Genomic DNA, 12621 nt, shown 5'->3' on the forward strand with positions numbered 1-12621 from the left:
TAAGCAATCGTCATGTGCATGCATTAAGTGCTGTATAACACCAGCTGGTATGCGACTCTGGCATACCCTGGCTGGCAGGTTGGTACAAATATAATATAAAATTAAGTCTTATTAAAAGTATGTACGCATAAAATAGCAACTATTTGGAGATTTTGAGCTTAATAATCAAATATAAATTGAAGAAGATTTCATGTATATATGTTCAATAGTTTTTGATTTGATTGCGGCTTATTAGTTTATGAAAAGCTGGTCACACTAGTCAATATACTCCATTTAACTTATGTTTACAGCGCATGCATTGCTTATAAAATGCCGCACGCAAGACAACCTGTTGTTAAATATAATTGTGAAATTGAACGATTCACACGATGTCAACATTTGGAGCTGAAGTGGACGCAATTTGGCCACCGGCCGATGCCAGCTCACAGCCAGAACTGACCCCCTTCGGTCGCCGCCTGTTGGAGCAATGCACATCCCTAAAGATGCCCGATCCCGAGGCGACAGTCGATGTGGCCGCATTTATGGCCAAATCAATGGAGTTTCCGCTCGAGGTGCGTACGACATGTATTGATTAAGAAAACTGCTAAAATTGGAATTCGCAAACAGTTTGGCGTGGAGAGCTGCCGTGTTCGGAGTCAGCCGAAGGCGCGTCATGGATGCATTGCACAGCAGATAGCTTCTGTTTATCCGCTGCTGCATGAGCGCACCTTGGCGCTGTATCTACAGTATCTGGAGCACAAGGGGCAGTGGGGTAAGTGGACGACACAGATCTCGATGTGGCATTGGCTAATTGGAAATATTGCCAGGCAACGAAGTGGAGCAGCCCGTCTATCGGCGTCTCTCGCTGACCAGCTTTGTGCAGCGTCTGCTGAGCAAGCGCTGTGCCAGCTTCTTTGCGCGCAACGATAAGTTCCTGCTGCTGAGCGGCGAGCGCGGCGCCAGCGGCTTTGAGCCGATTGGTACGCTGCAGGAACAGCCGCCGCTGCTGCTGGAGGATGTGCTGAGCTACGATGATGTCAAGCTGTCGGCGCTGCTCTCCGTCAGCTCGCACACGGAGTTCATCAATGAGGGCGAACGCGCCAATTGCGGCCGTGTGACACACAATCGTCATAGCCTGGAGCCGGAGGGCGTGATTGTGGGACTGATTGGTGCGCGTCTGTCGCGCCGCAATCTAATGGAGTTCCAGGACATTGTCATTGCGCGCCAGCAGAACACCAAGGAGCATGGCTACGGCCAGTCGCCGGTTGCTCCGGCCCATACGCGCGCCGAGGACTATCGCCGCCTGTGGCGCAGCTTCTACGAGACGCGCGATTATCTGCGCAACGAGGTGAGCATCGATGGCAAGCGCTTTGGCGTCTCGGGCAACAAACAGGATGTGTTCGACAACCTGGTCATGAAGCGTCGCTATGCCATCAGCTTTGACATGCTGCTGCTGGAGGCGGAGGCGCGTGCCGCCAAGGCCGGCAAGCCAGCGTACGTCCATGTCGTCGGCTTTGGCCTGGGCGTCTGGCGGGTGGCGCCGCAGCAGGAGCAAATCTTTCTCGAGACCTTCGAGCAGCGCTTGCGTGCACTTAGCCCACGTCTGACCCACATTGGCGTCGTGCACTTCTCCTGGTTCAAGCTGGAGCGCTGCGGTGGCCTACAAAATGGCGCTGTTATCAAGTCCTCGCATCATCCACAAGGCGGCATACGTGTGCATCTGTCGAAACGGAATCCGGCACAGAAGCTCACCAAGCCGGAACATGCCGACATGCTGCTGGTTGTCTCCTACGCCTGGGACGGCAATGCCCTGCCAGGCAATGAGTTCTGGATGGTGAGTAGAGCACACAATGGCCCTTCCATTTAACTAACATTAACTTTGTGACTGCCTTGGCTCTTTGCAGAAAATGCTCAAGTCCACGGGCGACTCGTCGACGGCCTGCTCCACGCTGATCGCCGAGCTGCATAACCCACACATCAATACGGACTATTGCAATGGCCAGAATCTACACATCGCCTCGCCCAAATACGGCGTGCTCCACATATCCGAGTATGCAAAGCGTTTGCTAAACAACTGCAAATAGATGTCGTCCATCTCTTTCAAAATAATCCCCCTATCTATCCATATGTATATAATACACGTGTAAATATAATTGTTTGTATTTTGACGATTCGAACTTGGTCACAAAGTGAGAAAGCGTTAGACTGCAAGAGAGTAGTTGAAGACAGTGCAATAATCAAAACATGGTCTTAATTGTATTCATGAGAATCGCATAGAAGGGTAATATGTTTTCATACGTGCTATTTTAATGGCTGTGCAGCCGATAGTAAACTTTGTGAGCGTTCAGTAAAGGAGAAAGCACATACATACATACATAGATAGACACATGCATGGATACAGAGATAGACACATACATACATGGACACATACATACAAACACATATATACACACATACATACACACGCTACATATGTATGTATATATACAGACAGACATACAAACACATACATGCAAACAAGCATAAACACCTGTAGGCTGTATGCGATGAGAATCGCATAGTAGAGCAATATTTCAAAATACGTTCGTTTTGAAAATTTCGTTAAAGCAAGCTTGGATGAGTTTCGCGAAAAGTGTAAAACATGTCTAAGGTGAATTTTCAGCAAGATCTTTGGAAATTAGTTTCAGGCCTACAAAGGCCAAATATGAGCTTCAGTCACTTTGACAATCACCGATAGTTTGGCCTTGAAATATCTGTCACATTTGGTACGCCTTCACGACGGCTATGTATCTGAGTTTACTCTGGCATTGAATCTCCGATTCCGATTCACTGGAATAAAATACACTGGAACATGATACGCTGGCATATTCACTGGAATCTTAAACACTGAAATAGCCCTTCTTATATATGGAAATTACTTTTAAAGTAATTTTTGAACATTAGTTGTTAATTAAATACACATCCCCAAATGAAAGTATTTTTTGTATAAGAGTTTATGCATGTCGAGTGTGTCTTTGCTAAATGCTCGGGCCAAGCTACAAATATGGCGGCTGCGTGTCTTTGCTAAGTATTATCAGGACTTTTCTAACAGTAATTTCCCTTACGAATTGCAAAAAATACCGGGTGTGTGTCTTGGCTAAGGGTAGCGGGAGGTGTTCTAAAAAAACGCAGCCAACAGCCAACGCTTACTATACGCAAATTCGCCGGGTTCAAGACTCGGCTGCCATAAGGCAACCATAATGGATTAGTTCCTGGCAGGTTGTGCCATAAATTTATAGCGTAACGATAAAAAGGCCAAAAAAGTAATCGCTTTCAAAGCGAGCTCCTTTGCAAGAAATTGTTTAATTAAAGTCTTATATTATTTTTTATTGCCAATGCAGTGTAGTTGAGGGTTTAAGGATTGTGTGCAGCAGCTTCATACTAACTCTTGCCATTGTTGCCTTGACTCTTTTTGGACATGAACATCTCGAACCAGCGAAAGAACTTTGACGTCGTCGTCGATTCTTTTGGCTCCGATTTCTCCTTTTTCTCCTCCGCCGGCTCGAGCGCCCGATCCACTATAAATGTCAGATTGCCACGCGGCGTCAGCGAATCGGGTATGGGCAATATAAGATATGGCAAATTCTTGATTTGCGGCGCAAGCACTTGAGTTTTTGAATCCAACTGCGACTGCGCCGTTGAAGAGCTGAGCTGCGCACGTGATGTACTGGGCTGTACACGTGACGTACTGGGCTGTACACGTGATGTACTGGGCTGTACACGTGATGTACTGGGCTGTACACGTGATGTACCGGGCTGTACACGTGATGTACCGGGCTGTACACGTGATGTACCGGGCTGTACACGTGATGTACCGGGCTGTACACGTGATGTACCGGGCTGTATACGTGATGTAGCGGGCTGAACTTTTTGTGTAGACGCCAGAGCTCGTGATGTACTGGCTGCAGGCTGCACTTTTGATGTACCGGCCAGTTCTCTCGATGTGCCTGCATGAGCTCTGGATGAACCTCGCCGCGCTCTTGATATGCCCGGCTGTACTCTCGCCGTAACCGGCTGCGCCTTTGATGTCACCGAGTCAGATCTTGTAGACGGTGTAGACGGTAGACTGTCGCTGCAGGCACTCGACTGCGATTGGAAGCCATGCAATACCATGGTCTTGCTGCGCGTCAGCTGTCTGGGCTCGTGATGTGTGCACGGCGACGCGGATCGGGCGCGGACTGCCGTTGGATATAGGCTGGCCTGGCCGATGGCAATGGGCATATTGGCGCGTGCCGCTCGTGGATCGTAGCCATCGGGTGTTCGTTGAAAGTTGGACTCGTAGAAGAGCCTGAACCATATCGCGAACGCATAGTTATCCTGGAATCTTCCCTTGACCAGCTGTTCAATGTTGATGGGCGTGTTCACATGCACCTCGTTAAAGCTCTGCTGGAGCACCCGAAAGTTCTCAATGTATTCCGTCGGCTGGTTGCACACAAACTTCACTTTGCGCATTTTCACCAGGTCAGCAAACAGTATATCCATCAGATTGCAATAGGCAGCGCCCGTGCACAGGTCCTCAATCTTCTCCACATCCGTGTCCAAGGTCTCATTTATCCACGATATGATCTCGTTGCGCGACCACTGCTTCGAGTTGCGTGTGGCCACCACATTAATCGCCCTTCGTCTCGGTGGAGCCATATCCTGGCAAGCATATGGAAAACCTTATGCAGCTATTGCAGCCGAAATACCAGCTGTTGCTTACCTGAGCTGGCAATTGAATTCTAGTATAATACCTGGATATGGCTAGAATAAAAGGCTCTGTTCATAGCAAACGGCCCAACTTGTCGATTTGTGTAGGTCCACAAAAGATGTTCAAGAACTTTTCAAATTCCACTTACAACTCTATACCATAAACGTATACAAATTTCTGCACTTCAATGTGGCGCTTATACAAAAATATAAAAAACAAATAAAAAAAAAAAAAAAAAAAAAAATTTCAATATTACACATACACTAGACACTATGGATACCCTACGATAATATTAAAACTTTATTCTACGGAGCGCGAAAAAAAATTAGTTTAGAACAAATGGGAATTTATAAGCTGGGCGTTTCCAAGTTGCTAAAACCTGAAAAAAAAAAAACAGAAAAACGTCAAAAGAATCGATAAATAGCATAGGATGAACTTTGCTGCACTTTGAGGTTAGTTTGCAATTATTGAACCTAACCTCAAAATAGAAATTTCGGCAGTGTGGCAACCCTTTGGCCAATATTTAACCAACCAGCTGGACAGTTCAAATGCATAAAGCCTGTTCGACTGAGTGTCCGTGTCAGCTTTGAAGCGCAACACAAATAAATTTCACAAAATTGTGCCCATGTTTATTTTATCTAAACAAACAAGCCAATATGCAATTGCCAACCGCCCCCCTTCCCCCCTCCACCACGCTGACACCTCCGCACACACAATGGCGTTTCCTAAAACAACTTTCATCTGGCCAAATTGGGCTATCTCTCTGGCATATAAACAAATGCAATTTAATTGTAAATCATTTCCAGTTTCAGATTTCATTTCCTTCACCCTACCCCCTTGGGAACAGCCCCGCCCCCTCCCCCACTTGATTGAACTAGCCGTCTAGCTGGCTGCTCACATGTTTTATTTGGCTGTATTCTGTTTGCATTTGGCTTTTAGTTGTGTTTGTATTTATAAATTTTAATTGATTGCATTCATAACAGAAATTCAATTTCCATTTTTGCCTTGCTAACCCATACACACACACACACACACACTGGCACAACCGGCCATTGAATGTCATATTTTAATCGCCTTGAGCGTAATGGCACAAAGCCCGACTAGTTTATACCCTAGTTTTTATCAGCCAACCTAAGCTTATCATTTAAACTCACAACTAACCTTCAGCAACTCACCTCGAAAGAAACTCAACTAAACTCACCTCACTGACCCCAAAACAAACTAACCCTACTCCACAACTGACCTTAGCCCGAACTGATCCCAACACAACATAACTTTAAGCCCAAAACTAATTCCACTTTTCAGCAATATCAACTAAACCAAATAAATAGAGTATTTGGCATTCGTACTTCATGGAATACTCACCAGAATCAATTGAAATACAGCATAGTCTATCTAAGCTAATGCGTGCCAAATGTTAAGGAACAGATATTTCATAAAAAAAATTTTGCTTTGAGCTGTGTATGAATCTATCTTACTTTGTAGTCTGAGCCGAATCGAACTGTCGCTGGCAATAACTGAAAATCCTTAACATAAATCCCCATGCTTATATGTTTCACAAATTTGCCATATATATATAGTTATATATATTCCAACTCACAAATCGAGCAACTTTTTATCTGCATGAAGTTCAATTAATTAAAGATATTTGATTCGGCGTGTACTTTGAACATTATTCATTTGGCACGGGCAACGCCGGGTAATTACATCAACTATACAAGAGTTGGGCTTTATTTGGAGAGTCGGAAACTCTTTGAAGAGTTTTAATATGCAGTTCCCTTTTTTTCCTTTTTGGTTTGATGAATTATAATGTGAAATCTAAGAACTAAGCAAATATTGAGCAGAAAGAAGAACGAATAAGTTCGCATCAGCTGTAGTGTGCAGACGTTCCCTGCGCCGCCTCTTGGCCATACCTTGACCATCGAGCTCATTAGATGCAATGTCTTAATCACATCAGGTAGATACACATAGGTGGGGAGGGGGCTTAGCTGGATATTGGCAGGAATTTGACAGAAACGAATTCAATCAAGCAGCGAAAGGAGAATTCATCAAGGGGCACGTATTTTCATTTTGCTTTTAACGAAAACAAAGCGATTTGCGAGAGTGTGAAATAAAACATGCCTAACCTTGACCTAATCAACCCAAATATCAGAGCAAAATATTTTTACAGCTCGCCAATAATGCGAATAACATTTGCGAACATTCAGAGCACGGCACCTCATATACCCTATATACCCTATATATCTATATTTATATCTATATCTATATCTATATCTATATCTATATCTATATCTATATCTATATCTATATCTAATCTAGTATCTATAGCTATATCTAATATCGATATCTAGATTATCTATATCTATCTATATCTATATCTATATCTATATCTATATCTATATCTATATCTATATCTATATCTATATCTATATCTATATCTATATCTATATCTATATCTATATCTATATCTATATCTATATCTATATCTATATCTATATCTATATCTATATCTATATCTATCTATATCTATATCTATATCTATATCTATATCTATATCTATATCTATATCTATATCTATATCTATATCTATATCTATATCTATATCTATATCTATATCTATATCTATATCTATATCTATATCTATATCTATATCTATATCTATATCTATATCTATATCTATATCTATATCTATATCTATATCTATATCTATATCTATATCTATATCTATATCTATATCTATATCTATATCTATATCTATATCTATATCTATATCTATATCTATATCTATATCTATATCTATATCTATATCTATATCTATCTATATCTATATCTATATCTATATCTATATCTATATCTATATCTATATCTATATCTATATCTATATCTATATCTATATCTATCTATATCTATATCTATATCTATATCTATATCTATATCTATATCTATATCTATATCTATATCTATATCTATATCTATATCTATATCTATATCTATATCTATATCTACATCTATATCTATATCTATATTTATATTTAGGGTATTTAAACTTCGTCAATCCAGAAGGAAGTGTAATTTCATGTTGTGTCTGAAGAATCGTTAAGGAAAAGCAAAAACTTCCGTTCGCAATGTAATGTACGGGCCGTATAAAAAGCAAAAAATCACTTATTTTCCTAATGGAGAAGTAGAAAGAAATGTGCAATGTGTTTTATATCACAGTTGAAGCCAAAGATGAGATTTGTACAGACAAATAATGGATATAATGAACCACAACTAACAGGTTAGGTTAGGTTAGGTTGAAGGTATTCTGATAATAATAGACAATAAATGGTGATGAAGACAAGGAAAAGGAGTATGAGGGGAATACTACTATATTGCCTTCAAATAAATTAACTACGAAACACACAGAAAATCAAATTATGAAGTCTATAATGAATATATCGGGCATAAAGCACGATTGATGCAATAAGTTCTTGATTTATTTATAGTTTATGTCTTGTATGTAGGTCTTAAGGTTCCCAACTCTTTTTGATGCATTCGAAAAGTCATGCATGAATCGTCGCTCGATTCCAGTGCAAAGAGCAAATGTACCTTAAATGTGAAATTCCAGTGTGCTCAGCGCTCAGCGTGTGGGAAATTTGCGCTCTCTAAAATTTCCCTTAAGCCAGGAGCCGGCTATAAAAGCGCGGCGACAGCGCAGCGGCGGCCCACAAAGCGACGGCGAACGCGACGCGACAGTTGCCAAAGCAAAAAGCAAACGAAAGCAAAAACCAAAAACGAAAACGAAAAAACCCGCGCGTCCAAACACGTAAAACGTGAAAGCCGTTAGCAAAAACGTAACGGTTCAAACAGCGTACGCAACAAGACACTTAAGTCCGCATATGCAAATTGTGTCTGTGTGTGTGTGTGCGTGCGTATTTGTGTGTTTGTGTGTTTGTTTGTAATTTTTTGTAATTTTTGTTCTTGTGTGTGTTTGAAATTGCCACAATAAAAGTGCTAAATGATGTGGCACATGTGAACATGCCACATTGAGCGGACGGACACGAGAGCAGCGAGCAGCACGGTTCGTACAGCCCCCCCCCCCTCATCCTCCTCCTCCAGCCACTCCCACTCGATTGCCTTAAACTCAGCGAAAGTTGTTGTTTTAATTCTGAAACATTTCCAAGCACATTCTGCTCTTTCATATTTTTTAATTTTAATTTAAAATATTATAAATATTTAATCAGCAAGCACTTCGTTTAAGCCCGACTGCGCAATACCCTGCTTTAGATTCAGATAGCGTGACTCTCAAACTGTCACTACAAAGCAATTCAAACTTTCAAACTCGCGCCTCTGTGGGCGTGGCCGCAATATATTTGGCTCGACGCCCCCCAGAGGGCGTGGCCAGCAATCGTTTCCACACTTTTATAAGTCTACAAATATTTTATATCAAATTTCAATTTCGTGGAGTATACAAAAAAAAATAAAAACTTGAATTGAGTACAAAATAACTTAAAGAGAGTCGAATAACATTTACAGTAAATAAATGCAATTTACATTCTTAATAAATGTGCCAATCGACTTCTCTTTTTATGCCCTGATTATATCCTTGCGATACTTGCGATTTTTCGTTCTTAAGACAAAAAATCTTTAAATAAGATTTTTGTGCTCACTTTAAGTAAAATTTTTTTTTACATTTTTTTTATATGCGCAGATAAATGTCAAATGTCAAAACATAAAATTAATAAAAAAAAAACACTTAAATTAAGTACAAAAAAAAAATGAAAAAAAAAAACAAATTGCGTTCTCAATAAATGTGCGACTGTCTTGTACTTGGAATTGAATAAAAACAAGAAAAAAAACTTGAAATGAGTACAAAACAACTTAAAATAAGGCACAAAACATTTTAAGTAAAAGCATAAAATTTACGTTCGACTGGAGATGAGATAAAGGAGATGAAATCTTAAAATAAGAAATCTTAAAATAATAAAAAAAAAAAAAACATAAATTAAGCAGCAAATAACTTAAAATAAGAAAGAGAAATTAACATTTTCAACAAATGTGCAATTCGACTTGTACTTGAAATTTTGCGCCTATGAGAAAATAAAGCTGCTTAAAATAAGATTTTTGCGCACACTTTAAGCGTATTATTTTTTAATTTTCCTTTTTTGTACCCTGAACCCATTAAAAATGGGTATAAGGGTATATTGTATTTGTGCAAAATGCAAATGTATGTAACAGCCAGAAGGAAGCATCTCCGACCTCATCAAGTATATATATTCTTGATCAGCATCAATAGCCGAGTCGATCTAGCCATGTCCGTTCGTCCGTCCGTCCGTCCGTCCGTCCGTCCGTCCGTCCGTCCGTATGTATGAACACAAGGATCTCAGAACCTATAAGAGCTAGAGACTTGAAATGTAGGATCTCCTCGTGTCCGCGCAGATCGAGTTTGTTTCCGATAATCGATAACTTACTCCGTTCCAAGCAATCGATAAAAATCGATATCGATATCCCGTTTTTTTGGGGATTTTGGTAAATAATAAGAGCTAGAGTCACCAAACTTGACATATAGCTTTTAAAATAGAATATATATCCGATGTTGGAAGAAGAGGGTTCAGGGTATCCCCTAGTCGGGAGCTCCCGACTAGAGCCTCTTACTTGTTTTTTCTGTTGAGTGTCCGCTTTATTCAGTCGGGGGTTTTTTATTTTTGGCTGCTGGCTCGTGCTTGTCCATTTTGTGGGCGGACGCCATTAGAGCCATGTTTTGTGTGTTGGCCATTTAATTGTGCGTGTGTGTGTGTGTGTGTGTGTGTGTGTGTGTTGCCAATAGGAAGTGTGTTCGGATGAGTTTTCTTACATTGTTTGGATTTCCATTTCGATTGAACGCCCCTTCCTCTCCCTTCCTCACCCTTGCTCACCCTTCGTTTCGTTTCCCTTTCCGTTCCTTTGCGCTCCTTTCCGTTCCATTCCATTCCGTTCGTTGCGTTTCGCTACGATTTCGATTGAATTGAATTCGTTTTGCTGGTAATGAAGCTAGTTGCTGCCAACTGACATTGGCCATGGCCAGGACGCGGCACACACGCACACACACACACACACACACACACACAATACTAGTTAACATATTTTTATGGCCCCGTTGTCGCCAAAGTGTCCTCCACTTTCAGCATCAACTTCAGCTTGAAGTGCCTATTGCCACGGGCGTCGACTGTGATGGGGGGCCTTACTTGGATTGCCCGCTTGATTGGGCTCTCAACTCGGCTTGTGGAGGGGGCTTTGATCGCATTTCATGTTCCGGCTTCATTGTGTAGCTGCAAAGCTATCAACAAACATAGATAAATAACTGAAAAACTATAAGAACAGGAACTCAATCGGTAAAGCGCAATGCAAGTGCAAAAGTTTGAATTGCTCGGTTGGGTGAGAATAATGCGAACTCTGCGCTCTGTCAGGCACAAACTGTGATTGCTATGAAATGTGTGTGTGGTACCACATTTAAAATGTAATTGAGTCAACAGTAAAAGAAAGTTAATTAAATATAAATATGTGAGCTACAGGCCTCAATCATCGCATTTAAATCAATAGTTCATCTTTAAGAAACTGTACTTTCTGAATGCTCCGATCAAAGTTTCGAAAGTTATTGCCATAGTTTATTTCGTACTTACAGAAAATCAACAATTGCCCAAACACAAGTATAACAGCAACTCTTTTACATCCTTCAATCCATTCCTTGTAGCCCATATATACCATATTTGTATATCCTATGTTTATCTCCTAATACTCAACAATGTCCAATATATTTTTTCAATAGTTTCATTTCGTCAATTTTGGCCTCAACATTCCGTTGGTGTAGCAACTGGACAGAGCTTTTTATTTGATGCTTAAGGCACGCTTAACCATGTTCCTGTCAACGTTCGTATTAGCTGACAACAGCTAAATGACAAGTGGACAGGACGTGAGAAAATGTTATGGCGTACATAAGTTGCCAGTTGACAGCACAACAAACGCTAAGCTCTGGTGAAATAATTAACAAGTAGTTATTGCTTGACTTAACTGACAATGGACATTGCAGAGAGCCAAACTTCTATTTGACAGGAACATAAAGTAGCTGCCAACTTTGACATTAGTGTGTAAGTTCAGGAGACAACAAGTAGTTAGCTCAAGGCATATATTTAACAAGCACTTAGTGTATAACTAACTGAAAAGGAAAATTATAAAGAACACAACTTCTGTTTAACAACAGAATAAACTGGCTGTCAACTTTGACAGCAGTGTGCAAGTTGTTAGCAACAGCAAGTGCTAAGCTTTAGTTAAATATTAAACAAGTACTAACTGAAATGAAGATAATAGAGTGTAAAATTTATTTTTGACAAACTAATAAAGTAGTTGTCAACTTTGACAATTGTGTGCGGGAAAGTATATTAACAAATGCACAGCTCTTGTCAAATTATTAACAAGTAGTTATTGCCTAGCCTAACTGTAAGTGAAATGGGGAAACAATCAAACAACTATTTGACAACAGGATTAAGTAGCTGTCAACTTTGACGGTATTGTGGAAGCTAGCAAATATTTGACAACAGGCTAAAGTAGGACACACAAATATTAAACAAGTCGTTATTATTATTAACTTAGACATGTGGCTTAACTGAAACAGAAGAAAACTTTTATTTGACAACACAATAAAGTAGCTGTCAACTGTAAGCGCAGTGTGGGTAAGCGAGCCTTAATCGCCGCAAGCATCATTAGACGTTTGCCAACACTCAACGGGAAATCCCAGAGGCCAAGCGAACTGAACCGAATGATTCATTAAAGCAATTAGCAGAACGCCCAAAATTCGCTCTCATTTCTCTTGCAGACAGCTGAAACCGCAGCAATTGGAGCAGCAGCACCAGCTGTAGCAGTAGCAGTGACAGTGGGCGTGGCAGTTGAAGGAGGCGCGC

At 40.8% G+C, this 12621-nt stretch overlaps 2 protein-coding genes across 2 annotated transcripts; one reads left to right on the forward strand and one right to left on the reverse strand.

Annotated features, from left to right (window-relative positions):
• The first annotated feature begins 1 nt into the window (after window position 1).
• LOC115769095 lies at window positions 2–2216 on the forward strand. Its single transcript, XM_030713805.1, has 5 exons — window positions 2–78; window positions 291–551; window positions 607–751; window positions 807–1813; window positions 1884–2216. The coding sequence occupies exons 2-5, from the start codon at window positions 369–371 to the stop codon at window positions 2061–2063; spliced, it is 1515 nt and encodes a 504-aa protein (XP_030569665.1). The 5' UTR covers window positions 2–78; window positions 291–368; the 3' UTR covers window positions 2064–2216.
• Window positions 2217–3369: 1153 nt separating this feature from the next.
• LOC115769104 (microtubule-associated protein RP/EB family member 1) lies at window positions 3370–6194 on the reverse strand. Its single transcript, XM_030713815.1, has 3 exons — window positions 6074–6194; window positions 4721–5087; window positions 3370–4659 (listed from the first exon to the last, which is right to left on the reverse strand). The coding sequence occupies exon 3, from the start codon at window positions 4654–4656 to the stop codon at window positions 3400–3402; it is 1257 nt and encodes a 418-aa protein (XP_030569675.1). The 5' UTR covers window positions 4657–4659; window positions 4721–5087; window positions 6074–6194; the 3' UTR covers window positions 3370–3399.
• Window positions 6195–12621: the final 6427 nt, after the last annotated feature.

The sequence above is a fragment of the Drosophila novamexicana genome, unplaced genomic scaffold (genome assembly GCF_003285875.2).
Source record: "Drosophila novamexicana strain 15010-1031.04,08,12 unplaced genomic scaffold, DnovRS2.1 tig00002290-arrow-arrow-pilon, whole genome shotgun sequence".
Lineage (NCBI taxonomy): Eukaryota > Metazoa > Arthropoda > Insecta > Diptera > Drosophilidae > Drosophila > Drosophila novamexicana.

Excerpts from the sequence above, each read along its gene's own strand:
- LOC115769104 (XM_030713815.1), bottom strand. The coding sequence starts at position 4,656 with ATGGCTCCACCGAGACGAAGGGCGATTAATGTGGTGGCCACACGCAAC.
- LOC115769095 (XM_030713805.1), top strand. The coding sequence starts at position 369 with ATGTCAACATTTGGAGCTGAAGTGGACGCAATTTGGCCACCGGCCGAT. Across the intron at positions 752-806 it reads GGAGCACAAGGGGCAGTGGG|GCAACGAAGTGGAGCAGCCC; the intron begins GTAAGTGGACGA and ends AAATATTGCCAG. Across the intron at positions 1,814-1,883 it reads CAGGCAATGAGTTCTGGATG|AAAATGCTCAAGTCCACGGG; the intron begins GTGAGTAGAGCA and ends GGCTCTTTGCAG.